We start from the raw sequence: 23,801 nt of genomic DNA on the forward strand, positions 1-23,801 counted from the left end.
CATTTTTGCTTTTCAGCAATGAAATATACCAATACCAAATTTCACTCCACTCTTTACTCTTATTTTGTGCTATTATCACATATTTTACTTCTACATATCCATAAGCCTTATAAGCCTATTAAGCCCTCATACTCTTTTACACTTAACTTCAATTTACCCTTTCAGCTTCTCTCCATTACTGTTTTTCACTTTCATCAGGGATCATTTTCCCTTGAACTGAATAATGCCCTTTAAATTTCTTCTAGTATTGGTCTATGGATAAAATACAAGATTGCTCATATATATATATATATATATATATATATATATATATATAAAATTTATATATATATCTATATATATTTTTAAATATATATTTTAGTTTTGAGGGCATTTAATTTATAAAATTATAGGTCAGCAGAGTTTTGTTTTTTTTTAAATAAATACTTAAATGTCATTCCATCCGGATGTGGTGGTATGCACATGTAATCCCAGTGACTCAAAAGGCTGAAGTAGGAGGATCACAAGTTCAAGCCCAGTTTGGGCAACTTCAGGAGATCCTGTCTCAAAATTAAAAAAAAAAAATTTAAAAAGACAAAGACTAAGAATATATCTCAGTGGTAGAGCACTCTGGCATCAGTCCTCAGTAGAAGAAGAAGGAAGAGGAGAAGGAGGAGAAAGAGGAAAAGAAGGAAGAAAAAGGAAGAGAAGGAGGAGGAGGAGGAAGAAGAAGATAGAAAACAAAAAAGTCATTCCATTATCTTCTGGCCTTCACCATTTTTTTGTGGTAAAGTCAGAAGTTTTACTGTTCCTTTGATGGTAATGTGTCCATTGTCTGATTTATAGGTATTTTCACTTTATATAATTTTATCTAATACAAATTTCTCTTAATTTTTCCCCTTAAAAATCATGTTGTATTAACTAAGTTTTTGTGGGTAACTTTAGCAATAGATCTTTTATCTCCAAGTTCTGTGTTTCAGTTTCCTCCCAGAAGAGAGTTAAAACTGGATCGTTTCTAAATACTCTTCCAGATCTGAAATTCTAATTTTAATTTTTTATAAGTATAGGGATATATGGTTTGTTCTAACAATATGGTTGTATCATAATTATTATTCATTATTTATTTGAGGTCAATTGATCAGGAACACAACCCCTGTAGAGATGTATCACAGAATTATTTTCAGACATATGGAAAAATTTTAAAGATTGTTTGAATATTTCAGTATGCAAGACAATAGGTTTGAAGTGGCACATGCAATGATCAGAAACAACTGAATTCACAATGCAAAAAATGCAAAGTTTATTTTCTTAAATAAAATACTATATTCATATCTATACAAATAATTATTACAACCATTAAAATGTTACATTTAACAATAAAAATTTCAAAACTTTAAACAAGAGCATGGTTCAGAATATTCACACCCTAATACAATGCATTTGTAAAAAGATGTCAAAATAAACAGGACCCATTCTTATTTACAACTGTAGGACAATCCTGATCTTATTATACATATCTGCTCTGGATTCCATTAAAAAACAAATTAATTTCCATTAGAATTACAAACCAGGTGATTTACAGTAATAGGACACAATGCACAGCAGACCCTGCTGGCATAATAATAGATACAAATATTACACTATTGAAGCACTAAACTTAGTTTTTGTCCGATGACTGCCCTACAGTAAGCTTCTCACCCAGTGTATCTATAAATAATTTGTGAAGGAATTATGTTCTCAGACTTTTCAAACTTTTTTTTCCAAAATGAAAATATATATATATGTATAGATATTTATATAACCTGCTGAAAGTGGAAGCAAATCTTTTCTTCACAGTAACACAACTGCAGCATCTTAAGCAACACTGTCTGGTCCCTTTCTTCTTGGAAGATCAATAGTTTAGCTTCCCATCAAGGTTACCACTCTAGTCAAGCCCAGTGCCTTGGTACCTCACAGATGAAAGTGACCTTAAAACTTCAAGGGTGGGAGGGCAGAGAGCTCTCAGAAAAGTGAAGAAGGGATTTAAATAGATCAAACTTTAAATTCCTATGGCATAGTATGGTGTATAGCTGTACATACAACTAAGCAAAAAAAAAAAAAAAGATCATCGTTTTAAAAAACATGTTACATTATAAATCAAGTTACTTTCTATGTCTCATGACATCTCTAGTGAGAGATTATGTGGTCATTCAAAGTAACACCAATGTGGATATGATGCCCAACATCTTCAACTTAACTCACGTTTATGAAGCAATTGACCACCATATGCCAGAAAAAGATTACAGTTGATAGTTTGTGCAAATCCAGAAATAAGGATGCTAAATGACCACCATATATAATCTCTGTGTTTCAAAGGAGTTTTGCTACTAACTAGTTTTTGTTTTGTTTTGTTTTAACAAGATCAACTTTGAAGATGGCTCAGAGAATGATAAGGCAACAGTGAGAATCTATTGTACTTGCTTCTAGGAGGTGTTTGATTACGCACCTTGCACCATCCTGGCTGGTCCTTTCTATCATGGAGAGGGTGATGATATATTCCAATATCTGGTCTAAGGACCAGAGGCACAGTTTTAGGTAAAATGCAGTATTAGCAGAGAGGCGTTGGGAAAGAGCTAGAAACTCTGCATTAAACAAGGTACTCAATATTTATGCCAAGTATATCTGGATTGCCTCAATCTAAGTTTGGTGATGCCTACAGACTCATAGAAACACTCTCTAGGTTTCACTCTTTTAGATAAAACAACCCAGGAAGAGTGGAATGCAGAGAGTATAGTTAAGTCCAAAAAGGACACTTTTATGTAGAACTCTGGGGAAGGAAAAATTGTAACATTCAGCCAAAAAGGCATACCGGGAAGAAACTAATTTCTGCCTTTAATTTGCATATTGGTATCATAAAATCACCACTGAGATCAACTCCACACTAGTTTATCTGGTCATTGGTTATTACTATTGCCCTTTAGATGTACACAGCCATAGGTGCATTACCTAAGGCAAAGGCAGCACTTATCTAGATAACAGAATTGCAATGACTTCCAGGCTCCTCAGGATATCAACCCAAAGCCATTTCATTTTGTTATCACCTTTGCCCTTTCTTCATTCCACCATGAAAAGAAAAAAAAAAAAAAAAAAAAAACAAGTCCACCAAACCTAGGGAAAGAGCCATATGGCATATTAAAATATTTTAGATCAATTCTGAACTAATACTGTTGTTGCTACTTAAGAGAATAGGAAGAAAGAATATGGTTCCCAAAGCCAAAAATTGGGATTCACTAATTTGGAAGTATGACTCACTCCCACAAAGTAATCTAATAGATGATAGAACCAATAAATGTTTCAAGGCAAATGAATAGCTATCCTGCTAAGGAAATGACCAGGCTCCCTGTCCCCTATTTGATATGGAACAGATATAAAATAATAAGAACATAGGTACCTATGTAGAAAAGAAAGGAGAAATTTGAGAAGATGCATATTAATAAGTCTTTCTCAAAATTTTTAATATCACTTCCATTAAACTGCATGTCCACATTTTTTGGAATATAAGTTTTAGCCTCTCAATGAAATGACTGATGTTAGAAGGCAAGAACAAGACAAATGAACTATCTTTAAAATTTTTAAATGATTTTGTACTTTAACAACGTTGAGTTTTTAAAGTTGATCTTCACTGTAGTTCAACATAACCTTGACTTATGACTAGAAGTTGCTGTGAAACAATATGGCCTTCCTTCCCACAGTTTTGATATGTTAAATTTTATAAATCATGATTACTATGGAATTCTCATTTCTTACTTAAAAAAAGTGCAAACTCTGGTGTCCCAAAATATCTAACAATAAACAAAATTAAATTTCCTGAAGTGGCATAAAACATGACACATTCCAAAGCAACCTGTATTTTCCAAAAAATAAATACTTCCAAAATGGATTTATTTCATCTATGATTTATATATTTAACAAATGCATTAATAAGGTTTATACATGAGGAAAAATCTAAAATTTTTCACTTCATAGAACTTATTAAATGTTGAGAAGAATCAACTATTTTCTTTAACTGATTCTATGTAATCAATAATGCTAAAAGAGAAATGATTCAATGACTCTCACTTATGATTCAGACATCTGTGTATTTTCAGAAGTTGAAAAATTATTTGTGGAAATAGTTTAACTTTGTATATCATGTGAGCAAGCCAAGAATAACATTTCAATTTACAATAGCCAAAATTGACAGCATTTTCTGCCATTCCTGTACCAAAAGATTATATACTGATATCACTAAATCCTATACAACAAATTTCCTGCTCAAAACCATGTACTTCAATTCAAATACTTAATACTGCTGGTAAGTACTCATGCTTTAAAATCAAATAAGAGTACTTTGGTGTGAACACTCAGAATTAATCCCATATATAAAATGATCTCTAACATATATATGCTTTTGTCTATAAGATAATTAAAGTTACATATAAGCTGGATCCCAATTATTTGCAGATGGTCAAACAACAAGCCTTTCTTAGACTCATTCAATATCAGTGTTATAGTCTTGGAATAAAACTTCTGAGGAATGAAAATGCTATTTCTGAATATAGATGAACAGTAAAATACAATCAATGCAATAGAAATAACTGAAAGTAACAGATTTTTGAGCCCTTTGAACTGCAACGTTTAAACTGAACTCTTCATCTGGGTGTGGTAGAGAGCCCCTAGAGAAGTTACTTGCAAAGGTGGGGCAGGAAGATCTCTTGAGCCCAGTAATTTGGAACTAGCCTGGGTAACAAGACCCAATCTATAGAGGTGGAAGGGAACTGAGCTTCACCATGGCCTGTTACCTTTGCTCCAGTTACATGAAGAAGCCTCTAGTCCTACAGAACTCAATGGCCACTTTTATGTGGGGGTATGTGTGAGACGGACAGGCAGAGAAGAAGGAGGAGGGGAGGAAAAGATAAATATTTAGAAAACTGCACTTCTTGAATTGGCAGACTAGCCAGGCAAGTGGCACAATCCTGTAATCCCAGGTACTCGGGAGACTAAGTAAGGATGATCACAAGTTCAAAGCCAACCTCAGCAACTCAGTGAGGCTCTAAGCAATTTAGTGAGACCTTGTCTCAAAATAAAAAATAAAAAGTACTGGGATGTGGCTCAGTGGTCAAGCACCCCATTAAATCCCCAGTACTCCCCCCTCCAAAATTGGCAGATTGAACTTTTCAAGTACTAAGAAAAAATTGAATATTAAAGCTTAAAATTCAGAGAAATAAAAAACAAGTTGTAGATCTTGCTGTGGTTTTTCTCCAAAAAAGTGTAATTGCTATGTTTATACATTCTTATATAAGTAACTTATTCATGAAGTTCTCCTATTTTCTCCCCAAGACCATTTTGAAGGGAGGCAATACAGGTTTCTATGGTTTATGCTATTTCTTTGCTCCTGGAGACTGCTTTAGCAGGCAGCAGAAACAGATGGTAAGGTTTGGTGAGAACAGTGAAGAGGCATAAGTGACCATTTCAGTCTGCAGAAGAGGGATGCAGGAGGTAATTGCTCTGACCAGGCCACAGGAGGCTTTGTTGGGATGGAAATAAATGCTGGTCCCAGATTTTACTTTTTTTTTAACAGAGCAGACAGAACAATTTATATGCATTTTCCCCACCTCATTCCATTTTGGGCAGAATATAACAACAAAAAGTCATAGTTTAACAGGGTTAAAAAATCAGCATATCATATATAACTGTTTTCTTAGGGTTTTGCTCATTTGTTTTAGTTCTCAAAATTCAATGCATGTTTTAAAATTTATTATTAAATTCCTGGGGGTTTTATAAAAAAAACCTCACCTGCATCAAGTTTTTCTATACTTTAGCAGGTCTCAATTTCCTATTTTCAGATGGCAAACCTATTATTTTCTCAAATTTATTTCCTTGATAAATAAAATTGCATGAATTTATGGTGTACAACATGATGTTTTTAAGTATGTATACATTGTGGAATAGTAGGGACCAGTTTATACTTTAAAATCTGTCCGTTTTCATATATTCTCTCACATACACACATGGGCATATATAGAGACTGTATTTTTTTGAAGCACCATTTCACATTTACCATCAAGAAAAAATATTGAACCAACACATCTTCTCATTATGATAATTTTGAATAAAGGATAATAATGCAATATACAATGCCTTATTTAAAATATAAATATGGCTAAATGAAAATGCTGAGAGAGCTTAAAACTCTGTTCAGAAATATTTTTAAAAGTAAGACTCAAATAAACATAAAGATCCTAAATGCATGACTTGCTGATCAGTCCTAATATTTAAATTAATGGAAAAGAATTTATTTCAAAGTCAAATAAATGAATGAAGAGAGAACACTAAATTAAAACTCAATTGACAAAACACCAATTGTTAATGACTCCATGAAAAACTCCACTATATAACTGCTTTTATCCTTATGGCCTGATGCAAAATACAAGTACGTGATGGAGAACAATTGTGTCCTTTACTTTTTACCTTTCTATTTTTAAGGCTAATTGTCTGGGAAGACTTTTGCTTTAAAGATCCTGGCACATTAAAGGACAAAGTGGCTCCCTACTTTGAAGAACAGATAACTTATGAATAATTAGAATCAAGAAAGAAGACTTTCCCTAAGCCAAACTTTAGGATGAAGGCTTATTAGATAATTAATTTATCTGCTATCTGCTTGACTGTATGGACATTTAATTTAACATCAATTCAACACCGTCACAGCTGAGAAATTTTTTTAGATGTTGACACCATCCATCATCTGGTTATAAGCCATTGGCTTTATCAAGTTGCTTATGTTTTGAATAAAAACTCAACTATTTTAAAAATTACCAGTGATGATGCTTAAAATCTCAGTCCCTTCCTACCACTCAGCACATACCAAGGTGAGGTCCCCCAATTTTCAGTTGACTTACATTCAGGGAATATAAAATTACAAATCAAACTTGGAAATGTCAATATGCTTGAAAGCTTGAAACATAAAAAACACTCCATGCACTTAAAAAAACATAATTTGTTTTTGACAAATTTTGCATGATCTCAGACATGGACATGGATCCCTACATTCAGAAGATAATTGAAAATTGATTATACAAACACAAACAAAATTCCTCTCTTCATGTACACGTACATGTACGTGTGCATGCACACACAAGTACTTTTATAATCTCACTCAAGACCTTTAATATCTTCACATTTAGTTTATCTATATTTAAACAGCTGAACTGCAATCATGACCTAAAATATGGCTTATGTTGTGGGCAGGTCTGTTCGAGGACTGCTTGGAAGAGTCAGAGGCAGAGGAGTTTGCTATTGTAAGCAAAGGAGACATTGCTGAGCCATCAGGAAGAGCTGTTGCTATTTCTGGAAACAAAGATGTCATATTAAAATTGGATAAGTGAGAGTTGGTCATGTGCATTGGTGGCATATCAGGGAGTAAAGGAAAACTTGGTTGAGCAAAGCCAACAGGTCTGGGAGGAGATAAAATTGATCCAAATCGGTTATTTAAACTTCCACTGTTTACCTTCTCTGTGCTAGGATTTGAGAACATTTGATTAGAAAAATAAGGGATTGAAATATCATTGGACAGTGTAGGATGAGCAGGAGAATATGGGGGATAGAATGAAGGTAGAGTATTTTGAGGATCTACTGGAATGAGGGCTGGAGTTCGAGTGGCACTGGGCTGCGTAACCTGTGGAATGAAAGAAGTATTAGCATTTATTGGTGGATTCATACCACCCTCAGGAATAAAAGGAAAACCAAAATTCTGTGATAGCGTATGCTGGTCAGGACCTGAATTATCATTAGGGACTTGTGGACTATCGGGCATGAAACGAACAATACTTCCTCTCTTCTCCGTAGTGGGCTGTTGACGTCCAAGAATCATACTGCCACTAGTAGAGAGAGGAAGATGGGGAAGACTTGGATCAAAGACATTACTATGCCTTTGGTTTCCAGAACGATTCCTCTCAGGTTGACGAATTTTGGAACCACTGCTATCTTGCAAGGGATGTCTTGATCTCTGGGGAACTGAAGAATTGGCTTGACGTACCGGAGGGCCTTGGTCAGCATTTCCATGAGACACAGATGGGTGTGGCAAAGCTGGCCTTGCAACCCCATGCATGTTGGTTGTGACAGGAGGGTTCATGTGGCCCTTGGTCCCATGACTGTCAGTAATCCTCATGGGGTTGGACTTCTGTACAGAAACATTGGGACTTGTGTTTCTGCCTTGAATATCTCCTGAGGAAGAGGAACTTGAAAAAGGAATATTCAAGGAGTTGTTCCTTGTGTTAATTGCACCTAAAGACATGTCACAACTTTCCCTATTCTGATTCTCACTCTCTCTTCTAATATGGACACTTTCGTGAGCTGGAGGACAATTATATTCAATTGCAGAGGATGGACCACACTGTGTATTCCTCTGATGTTCTGAGAGTGATCTCTGGCTCCCAATGACCTGATCACCAAGATGAGGGGCAAGCAAACTCTGCATAAAACTTTGGTGACATGTATTTTCACTATCCCTTGGTGGGATAGCATTTCCTGTTGGGATGCTCTGAACTGGTGGATACGGTAATCGCTTTTGACGGTCAATTGGTGGTGGGCCAGTGTTTTGACTAATCCGAAAAGCCTGAGACTGCATACTCCTCAATGAAGATACAGGGTTAACTATTTCATTATTTCTTGAAGACTGTACTTCAAAATTATTCTGGGGCTGCTGACCAGCTCCACTTGGTTTAAATGTCTGACAATCAGAAAGGCGAATATCTGAGGCAACAGTATGGTCTACACGACCCTGCATATTATGAATAGCCAAGCTTTTATTTCTGGGAACATCAAGATAGCTTCTCATTTCAAGCTGATCTGAAACTCTGGAACCCTGAATTGATATACCCATTCTCTGCTCTGAATTAGAAGATGTCTTTCCAATGAGTGCCTCAGCAGAATAACTGGAAACGCGATTTCTCTCTGGCCTGTGTGGAGTACAGGTCATATCTGAAGGTCTAGTCACAATACTTGATTGGGACACCATTTGCTGCTCCAAGCCTCTTGATGTCAAAAGTCTCTGCATTGGATTATGCCCAGACACATGTTCAGAAGAAATCCCTGATCCTGGCTGTCTGCTTCCAACGTCCTGCTGCTGGTGCATAATATCTTGATTGAGGTGGTTTTGGGGATGGCTGTGATGGTTCCGGCTAGTTGAAGGGTTTTCACAGCTCTTTTCTGGCTGGGAACTTCCAAAGTGTTGCTGCATCTGTTGCTGCATTTGCTGATGGTGGGGATGTGGCTGGCCACTCTTGGGTCTGGCTTGGTCAGTTCCATGATGCTTTGGTTGTAAGGAAAGCTGAGAGGCCTGACTGCCCTGAACGAGATTCCTTTTTTTCTGCATCTGAACTTCCTGTTGCAGAGTTCTCTGTTGGTGCACATTATGGGGCTGAGAGTGAACAGCAGTCTCTGCATGAGGTACGTGATGCTGCAGTTGATACAAGTGATGCCTTTCTCTTAATTGCCCTGCTTGCTGTTGCTGCTGCTGCTTGATGTACAGATGGTTACTATGAAGGTGAGATACACCTTGAGCTGGAACATGCTGTTGCAGGGCTTGTAGATGTTGACTTGCCTGGGTTTGCTGCTGCTCAGCAACTGAAGGCTGAGAGCTACACTGAACTTCAGCTTGCCTCAATGCAGGGGACACAAAGTTGTTACCAGGTGGAAATAATCGTGTAAGGCCATCTCCATGTGCTGGGTTGCTAACAGGCACAACTGAGTTTGAAGAATTGGGAGGGAGCTGACTAACCATCATTTGAGTTTGATCAGAAATGCTGTCTGGAGTTCCACTCATTAGGGACATGTTTTCAAGCCTGAGGGGGACTGGTTGACAATGCTTTTGACGTTTGGCTGAAGACAGTAAAAGGTCATCTTGGACAGAGCGCTTAGCAGAATCTTTTCGGCTTTCGTGACTTGGCTTTAAGAGGGACTCTTGAATCTGTGAATTCGGTATGGTATTATTCATAGTACTTAGCTGGTCTTGAGAATATTCTGTCATCAGAGGTGGTCCAGGAGGCTGGCTGCTGTAGGAGCTAGAGGAAACAGTCAGATTAACTGTTGCAGAAGCAGTTGTTCGCTCTGAAGTTTGGGACAGACCTGCACAGCTGACTAATGGATGGCTGATACTGCTCTGATGGATGAGATTATTCACACTTAAACTGGTGAGGCTTGGTGGCTGAGAAGTTGAAACCTGTAAGGAACCATTTGATGTTTTAATTCCTAGAGAGCAACTTGGTTTTTCAAGGGGCCTGTCCACTGTTACTTCAATTGAATCCTGAGAGTTAAGTTCATTTGGTGTTGCTTCTGTCTGTCCTGTGCCATTCTCTTTAGGGATCTGTGATTTGAAAGACTGGTCTCCTTCTAAAGATGATGCTTCAGAAGGCTTTGAAGTACCCTCCCTTACATCAGCCTGAATGCCAACTCTTCCCTTCTCAATGTTGTGATGGCCAAAAATAACTGTTGCTGCAAGAGCTACTATATCAGGTTGCCCTGCAAAGGTATAGCTGTCACATGTATTAGTTGAGGTACTGCTGGTCACATCTTCTCTAGTTGTTTCGGGAAGCATGGATGCAACTGAGAAACTGCGAGTACTTCCAGAGCTGGTTGATGAGGGGGAGTCAGCTTGCCTACTGGTGAGCAAAGAACCATTAATAACTTCCTGATCAGGTAGGCAGGACTGATGCTGTGGTGGATCTCTATCATCGTTGTTCATCAGTAACAGTTCCTGCTTGGGGTGTAAATCAACACTTGAATCAATTATCTTAGAATTTTCTGAAGAAAAGTCAGGATGATCCATAGGGTCAGAAAGAGTTGATTTCTGGGGGTCTTTTTCTTTAGCAACATCAGATAGTAATGTAGTTAAACCTTGCCCTTTTAAGAGACCTGCAGTTTGCATTGTATCAGAGTCATTGCAAGATGACTCTTGCTCGATCCTGCAAGGTTCAGCAATGATTTCTACCTCAGAAACACAGTCAGTACTTGTAGTCCTTGTGGAGGATGACAAACCAGACACCTGAGAAACCAAAATCTGAGGATTTGGAGATGGAATCAATACATTGGCTGACGTACAGGATTTGGTAGCATCTGACAATGCTAAGCTACTTGGTGGTTTATCCTGAGAAGTCTCTCTTTGCAAAATGGGGGTAGAATCTTTGGATTTTGCTGGGGCTACTGCACAATGTTCACTTGTTCCAGATTCTTGGGAGGGTGAGCTAGACTCTTCTGCTGACTTAGATTTGGATACAGATTCAGGTATTACTGATTCAGAATTTAGCATGTCCAAAGAATGTGAAGCAGAAACACTTCCACTATTTGCCTGGGACAGAGTGACAGGTGGTAGCACAACAGGAAGGCTTTCCAGCAGTCCAGGAGTACATGATGGCTCTGCTGCGCTTTCCATGTTGGGGCAGTCTGACTTGCCCACCTCTCTGACTGGATTCAGAGGACATGTGGGTTTGCTAGCTGCTATATGTTTCTTGGCACCTGGCTTCTTATTTAATCTTTTTGACTTTGTGGTAGGTGGCAAACAAGCAACAGTGTTCATTGAGGAAGTAGTCACAAGATTAAAAGTACCAGGGGGTATGGCCGAATTGTCAGTTGTCATGGGAGGTGCTACAGTTGTTGTTAATGAAACACAGTTAGTTGGGGAGGTTTGACTATTTGCAGCAATTTGAGGATTGGCAGGCTGGCTAAGAGATAGTTGCACACAACTCTGCCCAGCCATCTGTGAGATGCTTTGATTGAGGCTGGCCAAAGCACCAAATGTATTCAGGGCAACATTGGTATTTGGATCTTCGCTGGTGGTGGGTTGAATAATTTGCATAGGGGTGTGATTTGTAGTTCCTGATGAAGACATCACAGGCTGCAAAGCAAAGAGCTGTCCATTTAAAGAAATGGTTTGAGGCTGTTGTTGGTTTGACATGGTAACAGAAAAAGTCTGTGTTGAATTAGATGTTGACAAAGATGAAGGTCTTGGTAATATGTGGACAAGGTGCTTTCCTCCAAAAGTTTGTGGGGTTGAAACATTTTGCACTGAATGATTAGACCCAATTATAGCACTGGCTCCATTGACAGGGAGTCGAACAGAAGCAGGAGGTGGAGCAGAGAGGAGTGGCAACGGATTCTGATTAGCTGCCTGGATGATGACTATCTGTTGACCTACTGTTTGGTTGGGAACTTCTGCCCTCACCACTGTGGGGCACGGGGTAGTGCTGGGGGGCTGAAGAATGATAACATTTTGATTAGCTGGAGTTGCATTAACAGCTGACCCAACTGGCTGAGCCATCTGAATCACTTGCATTGCTGAATTCAGTGGAAGGATATTTTTTGGTGGCTGAGATTTAACTTGTGGCTGGGCAATTAGTGGCTGCACAGGTAAAGATGGACAAGAAGGCAAGGTTACAACTACTTGCTCAACTGATAACCCATCTGTTGGAAGGGAATTATTTAAGTTGATGCTTGTAGCCATGTGTCTACTGTGGTTGCTTGCAGTGGGGCTAGGACCAGACTCATTTAGTACTGGAATCACAGTGGAAGATGGTGTCTGGCTTAAGGGCTGAATAGTGTTTCCTGCCAGCTGCAAAGTAGTCCACGTTGTCTGTGTGTTTCCAGCTGAAGAAATTCGAGTAAGGCTATTAATGTTTTTCAAATCTGAAGCACTAACACTTGAAGAAGGCAAAGAACAAGAAAGAGTCCAACCACTGTCCAAAGGATTTGTAGAAAGAGTGCTCACAGGAGTAGTAGTCTTCTCTACTCCAGAGGCAGATGGTGCCACCACTGAGGTTGTACTTGTCGAGATTGTGCACTTGCTAACACTCACTGGAGAAGAATCACCTGCAGATCTAGGGAGCTGGGAACAGACTGCAGTGGTAACTGAAACAACAAAGGTGTTTTGAAAGTCACCTCTGAAGTCCTGTGTACTTAGACAGGACTTGGTTCCACAGTGTACTTTAGTGGCAGGTGCTGAGGAGCTTGGGGGGACACTTGTAACACAAGGGGCTGTCCTCTTTAATAATTTAGGGCTCTCTTGCCCATTATTAGTTTCAGAAGAATTTTGATCATTTAGACCTGTGTGCAAAGACCGATGTTGGTGAGGCTCAGACCCAACTGAAACAGCAATTAGTGAGCTCCCAGTGGCACCAAGCACACTTGATTCACTTTCGGAGGTGGAAAGCTCAAGAATATTTTGAGCAGAAATGGCAGCAGGAAGACAAAGAGGAACAGGCTGGTTGGCAGCCAGTGCAGAAACTGTGGTCTGATGCCACGGCTTGTTTTCAGAAGGGTAAACTCCAGAAATAGACACAGGAGTCACAAGATTGCAAGTCCTCTGCACCGGCACCACGTTGGCGGTTTGCTTTTGTAAATTATGACTGACATTAAAGGTTATCCCCTGAACAGCTGTCCCCTGGCTGTTTCCACCAGGCTGACTCCCATTGGAATAAACAATGATATTTTTTTGAACTTGGTCACTTGGAATAACAACAGACACTTTTGAGTTTTTAAGATTTCCTTTCCAGTGGATTGTGGGGTCATCGTATAAGCATATATCATTTGCTTTCAGTAATTCAATATATCGGCCATTTTCTTTTTGGATTTCTTCCAGTTGTTTCCGTAATTTTTTAATTTCTTCAGCTATAATTTTAAAAATAAAAATTAAAAATTACTAGTGAATGTCACTATTTACAATAACTTGAGAAAGAACTATATACTAAACTACTGAATTCTAATGCCAGCATTCTAGAAACCTCAACTGAGAATTCTTAGCTCTTTGTTAATACAAGTTCTTTCTTCTCTTTAGAATGGTACTCAAGCCCCTATCCCATTCTTTTAAAAATATCTATCTTTAAAGGCCAACCACTGGAAAATAACTTATAAGGCAGAAATCTTAAAATTCCCAATTTGAAAATTTCCAATAGAGTAGCTATGCAAGTAAAGCAAAGGAAGACTTATTGATATAATGGTAACATGGTAGGAAACTCACACTGAAAATGCCTATAATACCATTTAAATAATGCAGTAACTAACATGACTTGTGGTAGTACCAAATAGGTCTTTATAAATGGTTTGAGCTTTCATTTTACCCTCTGAAACAAACAATGGAGACTAAAGTAGAAACGAGAACACATAAGAAGTAGAATGGTAGAGTATCAAAGAGGGTACCAGCAATGGAACCTTCATTTTCCTTGGTAGGGCCAAGGCAGGTGCACTGCTGAGCAGTGAAGACACCTGCTATACCCCTCTCCTTTATAAGAGAGACAGCTTCACCCATAGGTCCTACGGGGGCAGAGTTGGTTGATGGTATTTATACTCTTGACTCCTTTGCCTCATACATCCCCATCTGCCTTGTCATTGTGGTAGGTATTCTTATCCTTGCCTCAAAAGACTCATGTTCTAGGATGTAGCCTAAAATGAAGAGTTTTTTTTCAACAAGGATGACCTGAGATTGGCAGATCATTTAAACTATGAGACAAATATTAGAATCTTAAAGGATAATTGTTTGGCATAGTGGCATGTGCCTGTAATCCCAGGGACTCGAGAGGTTGAGGCAAGACGATCACAAATTTGAGGCCAGTTTTAGCAACTTAGTGAGACCCTATCTCAAAATAAAAAATATAGGCTGGGGTTGTAGCTCAGTGGAAGAGCACTTGCTTAGCATGCATGAGGCACTGGGTTTGATCCCCAGCACCACATAAAAATAATAAAAAATAAAATAAAATAAAGGCATTCTGTCCATCTACAACTACAAAAAATAAAATTAAAAAAATAAAAGATTTGGGGATGTAGCTCAATGGTAGAATGTCCCTGAGTGCATTTACTATGTATGAGGCTTTAGTCTAAATGCTTTACCTCTATTCTCTCTTTTAATTCTCATAAAAAACATAAAATGAGAACTATCTATTATTATTATTACCATTTTAGATAAAAGAAATAGGTTCAAAGTAATTATCAAATTTGCATAAAATCATCCATGTAAATACTCTGATTATCCTCATTTTAAGATACCTATAATCCCAGCTATTTGAGAAGCTGTGGTAGAAGGATCTCAAGTTCAAGGCCAGACTGCGTAACTTGGTAAGACCCTATCTCAAAAATAAAATAAAAGGGGCTAGGAATGTGGCTCAGGGGTAGAGTCCTTGTGTTCATGAGGCCCTGTGTTCAATCCCTAATACTAGGTGGGGGAAGGGGGAAGAATAAAAACAATAGGGAAACTGAAATTTGGGGAGATTAAATAACTGGCCAAAGGGTACTAAGTGAGAGAACAAAGGTTAGACTACAACCCAAGTGGGCCTGGCTCCAAGGCGTTGCTTTGACCACTATGCTGGAGTGTCATGTGAATGATGAGTACAAAGAAGCAGCCACCAGGGACTGGGGTTGTAGCTCAGTGATAGAGAAATTGCCTGGCATATGTGAGGCACTGGGCTCAATCCTCAGCACCATATAAAAATAAATAAAAAACAACTATAAAAAAGCAGTCACTTGGGGGGGAAAGGCATAAAGCAGAAGCACAAAAAGAACCAGAAAAATAATAGTGACAGACATGACAACTCAGTCATTTCTGTGCTACCCCTAAACCCTAGCCTGGATATTTGGCTTTTCCTGAGTTCCATGCACCTGTATTTTTTCAACAGCTTCCCTTTTCCCTAAGGTAACATGAATGCCTCAGCCTCCATGCTTTGAAATGAAAGGAGCCTTCTCTAAAAGAGTCTACATATCATCTGACTTCCTGTTCCTTTTGTGAGGTACCTCATAATGGAACACAGATTATTGTATCTCACTATCTGGCAGCGTCACACAAAACAGCCTAGACCATAAAAGACAGTTGACCTAGGAGGGGGATAAATTGTTATTTCACTAAAAGCTAACAAAGAGAATTCCAAAATCTGAGGTCCTGGATATACTTTCAAATATCTTTCCTATGTGTTGTAATAAACAGCCCAGCAAATTCTGCTTTATTTCTCTCCTTTTAAGGTGGCTGACTGACCTGTCACAGAAAATTCTCTGCTCTTGTCAGAGCCATAAATAAAGAACAATTAAAACTGTCCTATCACCCTGAGCTTTACACTTGCCTGGGATATTATTGTTTTCAGCTTCTCTCCAAGAGTGGTAAAACTCATTGACAGCATAAAAAAAGTCATTTCTATCTAAAAATCAAATATCATTAAATGATCAGGCAGCTGGATGCATATATTATATCCACACAAACAATTATGAATGAATGTTTTGACCTTTTGAGTTAATGCAGTTAAGATTTGGCACAGGCCTATCCTATCCTGTTAGTAAGTCACACAGAGCAGAACTCCTCCCCACATCCTCTTATGGGAATCCCCTAGCTACAAGATCCAACTGGGATAAAGGAGATTTAGTATTATTAGTATCATGAGTGAGGCAAACATGAATTACACAGAAGAGTCTAAAATCAAAACCATGTATGCACATAAGATTACAGTTGTTCCCAGAGGAGACAGCAGAGTTAAAGTGACTTTATTTGAAATATTATTCTCCGAGACCCCTTGAGTGCTAGGTCTTAATAATGCTTTTGTTTGTTGATTTAGTTTTTGTTATTAGGGATTTGGGCGGGGAGGCGGGTAGTGGGTTCTATATCTATATAAATTTCACTGTAACACAAAGATCTAAGCATTTAACAAAAATCATAAAGTAAGACTCTCCAAGTTGTTACCTTGTTCATTGTTTCCGCCATTAAGCAGGAGTTCATCATTTTGCCTTTTCAATTCTGTTATGTATTTAAAGGCTTGGTCCAGGATCATATTCTTGCTCTGCCAAAGAAAATTAATGATTTAAAACTTCACTGAAGGGTAAAAACTTTCCAGAAGAAACTGAAATCTCTGGCTTCATCTCACATGTGATATGTAACATTTCAAAATTTAAAGCAGGCACCATATTCAAACACTTCTACTAAATATCTATCAGGCTTTGTCTTTCTTTTCTTTTTGGTACTGGGGGTTGAACTTGGGCCTTATTAAGCACACACTCTACCACTGAACTACATCCCCAGTCCTCTATTGGACTTTTACTATGTGTCAGGCTCTGTTGTTTGAGGCACTGGGATACAGTAATAAAACAAAGCACCTGTCCTTGAAGAATACAAATACAAATGCAAAATAATCAGGTGATGACAATATTATACACACATACAAAATAAAATAGCAGGGTCCCAGGGAGGGTGTTAAATTGATGGTGGAAGTTACTCTGTGTTGTTCAATGAATGTTTGTGTCTTCCCACTAAATTCATAGATTCTAATCATGTAATAGTCCTAATCCCTAATGGGATGGTATCAGGAGGTGGGACCTTTGAGAGGGCATTCAGTTACTCATGAATGGGTTTAGGGACTTATAAGAAGAGAGGGAGAGATGATTTCTCCTTTTCCTCCATGTGAGGACATAACCAGGAATCAACTATGGATTTTGGACTTTTCAGCTTCCAGAATTATGAGAAATAAATCTTTGTTGTTTAAGTCACTCAGTCCATGGTGTTTTTGTTACAGCAGCCTGAATTAAGATGCTCTCTGGGAAGGCCACCCTGTATAGTGATACTTAAGCAAAAATCTGGAAGTAAAAAGCACACTCTGTAGACATCTGGAGGAAGAGGATCCAGGTATGAGGTCAGAAGGCAAAAGGTTCTCAGGCAGGGCTGGGCTGGGCAAGGCTACAACAGCAAGGAGATAAGTAGAGTGAGAATCCTACACATCAGGAAGAGTGGTAGGAGAAAAAGCCAGAGAGAGCCTTCAGGACCATTTAAATATTTCAGACCTTAATGTTATTCTCTACTGTTAGCCGCAGTTATAGATGATCCAAAGTAACAGGGTGAGAAAGAAACATCACTTGATTGAGTTCTGGTGTCATATTCCTAGTATATTCCATTCCTAAGCTTTTCAAAAAGATCGTGCTTTATGTCAAAATGCTCCTTTATTCTTAATTGATAATTTTAAAAACTGAAAAATAATAATTACTTGGCAAAAAAGTAAATATATGAAGAAATAGACATCAAAAGTAACATTTCTTTGTGTTTTAGCTCTCCAGACCCTGTTCCAGAGGTAATAACTATAAACTTACTTGTATATCCTTCCATAAATATGGTATACCAATATGTACATGTATATATATTTTTTAAAAATTTTGTAGCAGGAATCAAACCCAGGGGTGCTTAACCACTAAGTTACATCCCAGACCTTTTTATTTTTTATCTTAAGACAGGGCCTTGCTAAGTTGCTTAGGATCTTGCTAAATTGTTGGGCCTGGCTTTGAACTTGTGATCTCCTGACTTAGCCTCCCAAGTCACTGGGATTATAGGCATGTGCCACCATGCCTAGCTCAGATATATATCTTTTTAAAAAATCCAGATCAAAGAATGCTATAAACAGTACAGTGTACTTGTTAAAATTTAAAGATATATCTTCTCATATTATCATACAGAACTTAGAAGTCTATCTTATTCTTTCTAATGGCTGTATTTATTTTACTTAGCAGTCTATTCCTGATAAACATTTAAGTTACCTAAGAGCCATTTCTGGTTTCCTTCTTTGGCTACTGAACAATGTGGCAGTAAATATTTAACTTCTCCTCCAGCATACATATTACCTATGGATTGCTCTTTTCATGTATGAATCACTGTAATTTAGTGCTTTGCTTCAACAAGCTTCAATTCTGTGTTCTTCACACTAAATTCCAGTAGAGACTCAGTAATATAAACCAAGGAAACTATTTTAGAAGAGAAAACTAATATTGTCCTTTCTTGAAATAAGAATCTGAACCAAGGTAGAACCTGATAAATACCCAGGCACCTGACCCTTTACTAGAGATAGCAAGCAGAGCCAGCAGCAATGCTCAAGAAAAACTTTAGGCTACTCTTCTTCTGGGAGCCAAATACTGACTTTCTTTGCACATTCTAGGACACCAAGGAAGAGAAATGGTATGGTTTCCTTTCTTCAGAGAAACTCATGAAAGCCCAAAACATGAAAATATAATTTTGCTGAGCAACTTCCAATATTTAGTGAGCACACCTATTATACATTAAAATGTGGAGAAAGAAAAATCAGAAGACATAGTTTGCCATTGTGTTAAGGAAAGAATACATTTTTAGAAGACTTAAAAACACATTTGTGGAAGTCTAAATCCACCCTGTAGGGGAGAATGAAAGGAAACTGAAGTCTACATTCTTGCCAAGGGAGATACTTATTGAGCCACAAGTTGATTTTGTCTTCTAAATTCCTAGGAAGTTTCAATACTGAGAAGCACCAGCTGCTACAGAAGGTGGGGCAAGGTACAGGGACTTGACCGAGAGGATTTGTTGAAAGGCTCTTAGTAAAGCAGTAATAGGAACCACTTCCCCATGCATATATCCTATGCAGTTGGATAACTTCCCCCTTCTTGCCCCAACCACAAGAAACAAGTTTATTTTCTGTGAAATCTGAACCAGAGAATTTTAATCTCAGAGATACTTGGCACAAAAGTGGACATGATGAGGCTCCCAAGTAAAAACAGGGTAAAGTAAAATTTTCCCTACCAAAGAATGACACTTTTTATCCCCACCATCCCTGACCCAAAATTCGAAATATTACCAAACAAACTCATACTCTTCTCCCATCATTTCCACTCCCAGGTTAGAGACTAACAGATTCCTTCTCAGGAGGGAAAATTAGTATTTGTCCCTCAGATTTTTTTTTTTTTTTTTTTTTTTTTTTTTAGTTCTACCACGACCACAACAAAAAAACTACTAGTACACCATCTAATCATGCAATAGTCAGGGACACCAAAATGACAAGACTATTTATTTGATCAGCTTCTTAAATGCCTATCCTCAAGTCAGAAAAAAAAATAGCTACCTGTCACTAAGCTTTAAGAAAAGCCTCCAAAAAGAAAGATAAAACATCCAACAAAAGGGGGGAAGAAATCAGAAAACTTCAGGAAAAATCCTAGAAAACATTCAATTAGATTAGATGTTATCAAATCCACATAATTAACATATGGTATTAAACAGGAGAGTTGGAAGAGATCAATTAGTTGAGATTGAAAAAGGAAGACAGAGGGTTTCAGAAATAAACTTTCAAAGGAAGGAAATGGAAAATGGAAATTATGTGGTAAACTTGACCATCCAGGAAACTATGAAGAGCCTGTTGGAAGGATGGAAAGAATTAAAGACAAATATATAGAAATTTAAGCAAATGAAAAACTATGAGTTACATATGAAATGAAACATAATAATAATATACTCCTTGGGTCAACCACAAACAATAGTTACATATTCTTAATAATATAAAAAATATAAAAACTGAATATCAATTTTAATCAGAATTATATGGGAAAGTCAGGGGAAAAGCACAATATAATTTTTTAAAAATATTTTTTAATTGTCAATGGACCTTTATTTTGTTTATATAAATATGTGCTGAGAACTGAACCCAGTGCCTCACACATGCTAGGCAAGCGCTCTACCACTGAGCCACAACTCCAGTCCGCACAATAGGATTTTGATAGATAATATCTAAAATGGAAAAGTTAAGATATAGAAATGTAAGTATGTTATTTTGAAATACAACAGTAAGCAAGGTATGATGGCATATGTCTACAATTCCAGTGTGTTGGGAGGTTGAAGCTGGAGGACACAAACTTGAGGTCAGCCTTAGCGACTTAGCAAGATCCTGTCTCAAAATAAAAATAAGAAAGTACTGGAGGGGTAGCCCAGTGGTGGAGTACTGAAAGAAAAAAAGAAAGAAAGAAAGAGAAGGAAAAGAAAGAATGGAACACAGTAGTACATTTCACAAGGAGGAACAGTTGAGAATGTTTGCTCTGAGGAGCTGTGTTAGGGTTGGGATGCAGGTATGAGATTAATGTTTGTTTTAAGCTTTTTAGTGCTATTTGCTATGTGCATATATTATTCTTTGTTTAAAGAATTGAATTAAAATTAATTAACAAAAAGCTACTACTAATTATGATATCCTATTATTAAAATTAAAAGGAAAGGAGATCATAAGAAAAAAGGTATCTACAACCAAAATTTTACTGTGTAATGAGTAAAAATTTTAATGTGTAATAAAGCAAGTTACAAAAGAACTGAAAGACAGGGAATATATCTTAGTGGTAGAATGCTTGAGTAGCAAGAGTGAGGCCTGGGTTTAATCCCCAGCACCATTAAAAAAAAAAGGACAAAGAAAAAGAAAAGAAAAAAAGAAACAGCATTAGATAGATACACATATATTCTTAGAAAGCAATGTCTGGAGAGACATGCAACAATATTTTATTAGTAATTATAACTTGGGAGTGGGATACCAATTTTTTTAAAAAATATTTTTTGCTTTCAATATCATTTCAATTGTTTGTTTTGTTTTCAATGAGCATATTTTATCCTCATTATCAGAAGAAACTAAAAGCTATCTTCATGAGGGAAAACTGAAAGCTGAGATTTTTAAGTACTATTGGGAATTGATAGGGCATGGAGAATAAATAAAGAGATACTTGGAAGATTCTAGGTAAGAATTTAAAAAGAGTAAAACACATGAATTGGCAGAAAACAAAAGATTATAGACCTTATAAGCAGAGTATATAAACATAATCATAAGACTAAGTTATTAAAAGGATCTAGACATTGTATGGTACATTTGACCATGTAGAAAGTTGTACTGAGATTGTTAGAAATGTGGGGAAAACTAATGTTAGGTATATAAAAAATGAAGCAAATGAAAAACGAGGCAATTATGAACTTCAAAAAACTCCCCATAAATGGCAGGTAACAAAAATAATTATTCTAAGTACTGAAAAAATTTAGGGAACTCTCTGTTCACAAGCAATGAATGAAAATATGAGTGGATTCTTACCTGCTTTAGAGCTGGGGAACATGGGATCAGCTCCCCTATTCTGTTAATCCCAGCATTAATTTTCTTCTTTCTATGCCTCTCCACTAGATTAAGGGAAAAATCCATATGTCAAACCTTATATTACTCTGTTGAAGTGCCCAATTTTCCCTGGGCAAAGAAATTTTAGGCAAAGAAATCCATTAGAAATGTTTATCAAACATTACTACTGAAGATAAATAACCACAATAAGCAAATCAGATTTCTATCAATGTAATACTTTAGATATAATGTTATAAAATCAACATAAGCAATAAATTTACTAGCATTTTAAAAAATATCATCTATGGACTAGGGATGTAGCTCAGTGGTAGAGCACTTGCCTAGCATGCATAAGGTTCTGGGTTTGATCCCTAATATCATGCAAAAAAGAAAGAAAATCATCTATAATAATTACATTCAAATTATAAAAAATAGGAATGATTAATACTGTGTTATATTATTATAAATAATTTATTATAGTTCAAGTAACTAAGAGATTTTAATGATAACCATTAGCAACCTAAGTTATCAGAAAACTGCCTTTATTATAAAATCAGACCTTTCTATACAGGTTAAAGAACCTGAAAACACCTTTTGGGTGAACAGATGGCCCTTTTGGAATAGAAACAGCTATTAGTGATGACTTAAAACAGAAAGCAAAAGGCACTGGCTTGTTCTTCTCTATGGAGTATGGGCTGTCTACTCTGGTCATGCAGAATCTTTCTATCTAAAAACCAGGCAACTGACAATTTCTCAATTAACTGCAAAATATTCCAGACTTCCACACTATAACTTTAAAAGGGGCAAAGGATACAGAGATTATCTAATTTCTATAAGGCACTGTAAATAGAAATACTACTCCTAGACATTTTATATTGGGAAGTTTTCTAAAATCTTTCCTTTCTAACAAAGCATAGCAGACTTCTAAGACATCTTTTTCAGATTATCCCCTGGGAAAAACTTATTTTACAAAATGTATTTATCCACATAGACTACAAATCAAAATATATGTTTTTTGCTTCATGATCCAGCACTAAGAATAGTCTATTTAATGATATTTAATTACTCTCTCTTAATAAGGCACAGTCAGGACATATTTATGGCACCATAAGAGAGTTGATTATGATGAAAAAATTTAGTTCATATGGCCAAATAAGAATTCATACATCCCAGAAATCCAAAGCAATAAATTAGAGCCTACCTTTCTTATGAATTCTCCAATAATAATATTTCTTGTTATCTAAGAGCAGATTTTTTTAAATGTGTGGAGTTAAAAAAATTACAACCCAATATTAAGACTCTTTGCCTATAGTAATATTTGGGGTTTCAAAGGCATTAATCTATTTATTATGGAAAACAATCCCACCAGTTTTTAAGACATGTTTCCATAGATAAAAATTTCTCAAAGGTCCTTAAGAAAAAATATTATTTATAGAGTAATAGAAATCAACTTATATGTAAAAGTATTCATAATAATATATATGTGCATTATAACATATTTTTTTGTCTGAATGAAGTTTCTGATGGAAAATAAAGTGGCATACAATGTGCCAAACTGAAAACGTATGCACAATCCTATATATGTTTATCTAGCTTTGGTCTATACTTTTGATGCTTGAGATAAAAATCAAATATTTATTTTCTACATTTCTTTCTATAAATGAAGACTATACAACTTAAGACTGTTCACATACAAGTCCCTTTAAGACCTGTAGTCCACTGCTCATCTCTTCCTTACCCCTCTAGATAGCTGTCCCCTCTGGAATTTATTCAGACAGGCACATAACCTTCATTCTACTGAGAAGTGTATCTGGATTTCTTTGGTGGGTGAAATCCCCTCAAACACTAACTCAGGAATATACTAATCTCTTAATTTATCCAAATAGACTACAAATCAAAATATCATGAGATATCCATGAGACTCAGAAT

The 23,801-nt window shown here is 36.9% G+C and overlaps 1 protein-coding gene across 1 annotated transcript in view; it reads right to left on the reverse strand.

Annotated features, from left to right (window-relative positions):
• Nucleotides 1-1,331: 1,331 nt before the first annotated feature.
• Usf3 (upstream transcription factor family member 3) overlaps nucleotides 1,332-23,801 on the reverse strand; it is a 46,832-nt gene continuing 24,362 nt past the window's right edge. Inside the window, exons 5-7 of the mRNA XM_026396347.2 lie at nucleotides 21,855-21,937; nucleotides 16,703-16,799; nucleotides 1,332-13,656 (exon numbers count right to left, since the gene is read on the reverse strand). Coding sequence (XP_026252132.2) covers nucleotides 7,193-13,656; nucleotides 16,703-16,799; nucleotides 21,855-21,937 — 6,644 coding nt within the window. The 3' untranslated portion in view covers nucleotides 1,332-7,192. The remainder of the gene's footprint in view (nucleotides 13,657-16,702; nucleotides 16,800-21,854; nucleotides 21,938-23,801) is intronic.

The sequence above is a fragment of the Urocitellus parryii genome, chromosome 2 (genome assembly GCF_045843805.1).
Source record: "Urocitellus parryii isolate mUroPar1 chromosome 2, mUroPar1.hap1, whole genome shotgun sequence".
NCBI classification, from domain to species: domain Eukaryota; kingdom Metazoa; phylum Chordata; class Mammalia; order Rodentia; family Sciuridae; genus Urocitellus; species Urocitellus parryii.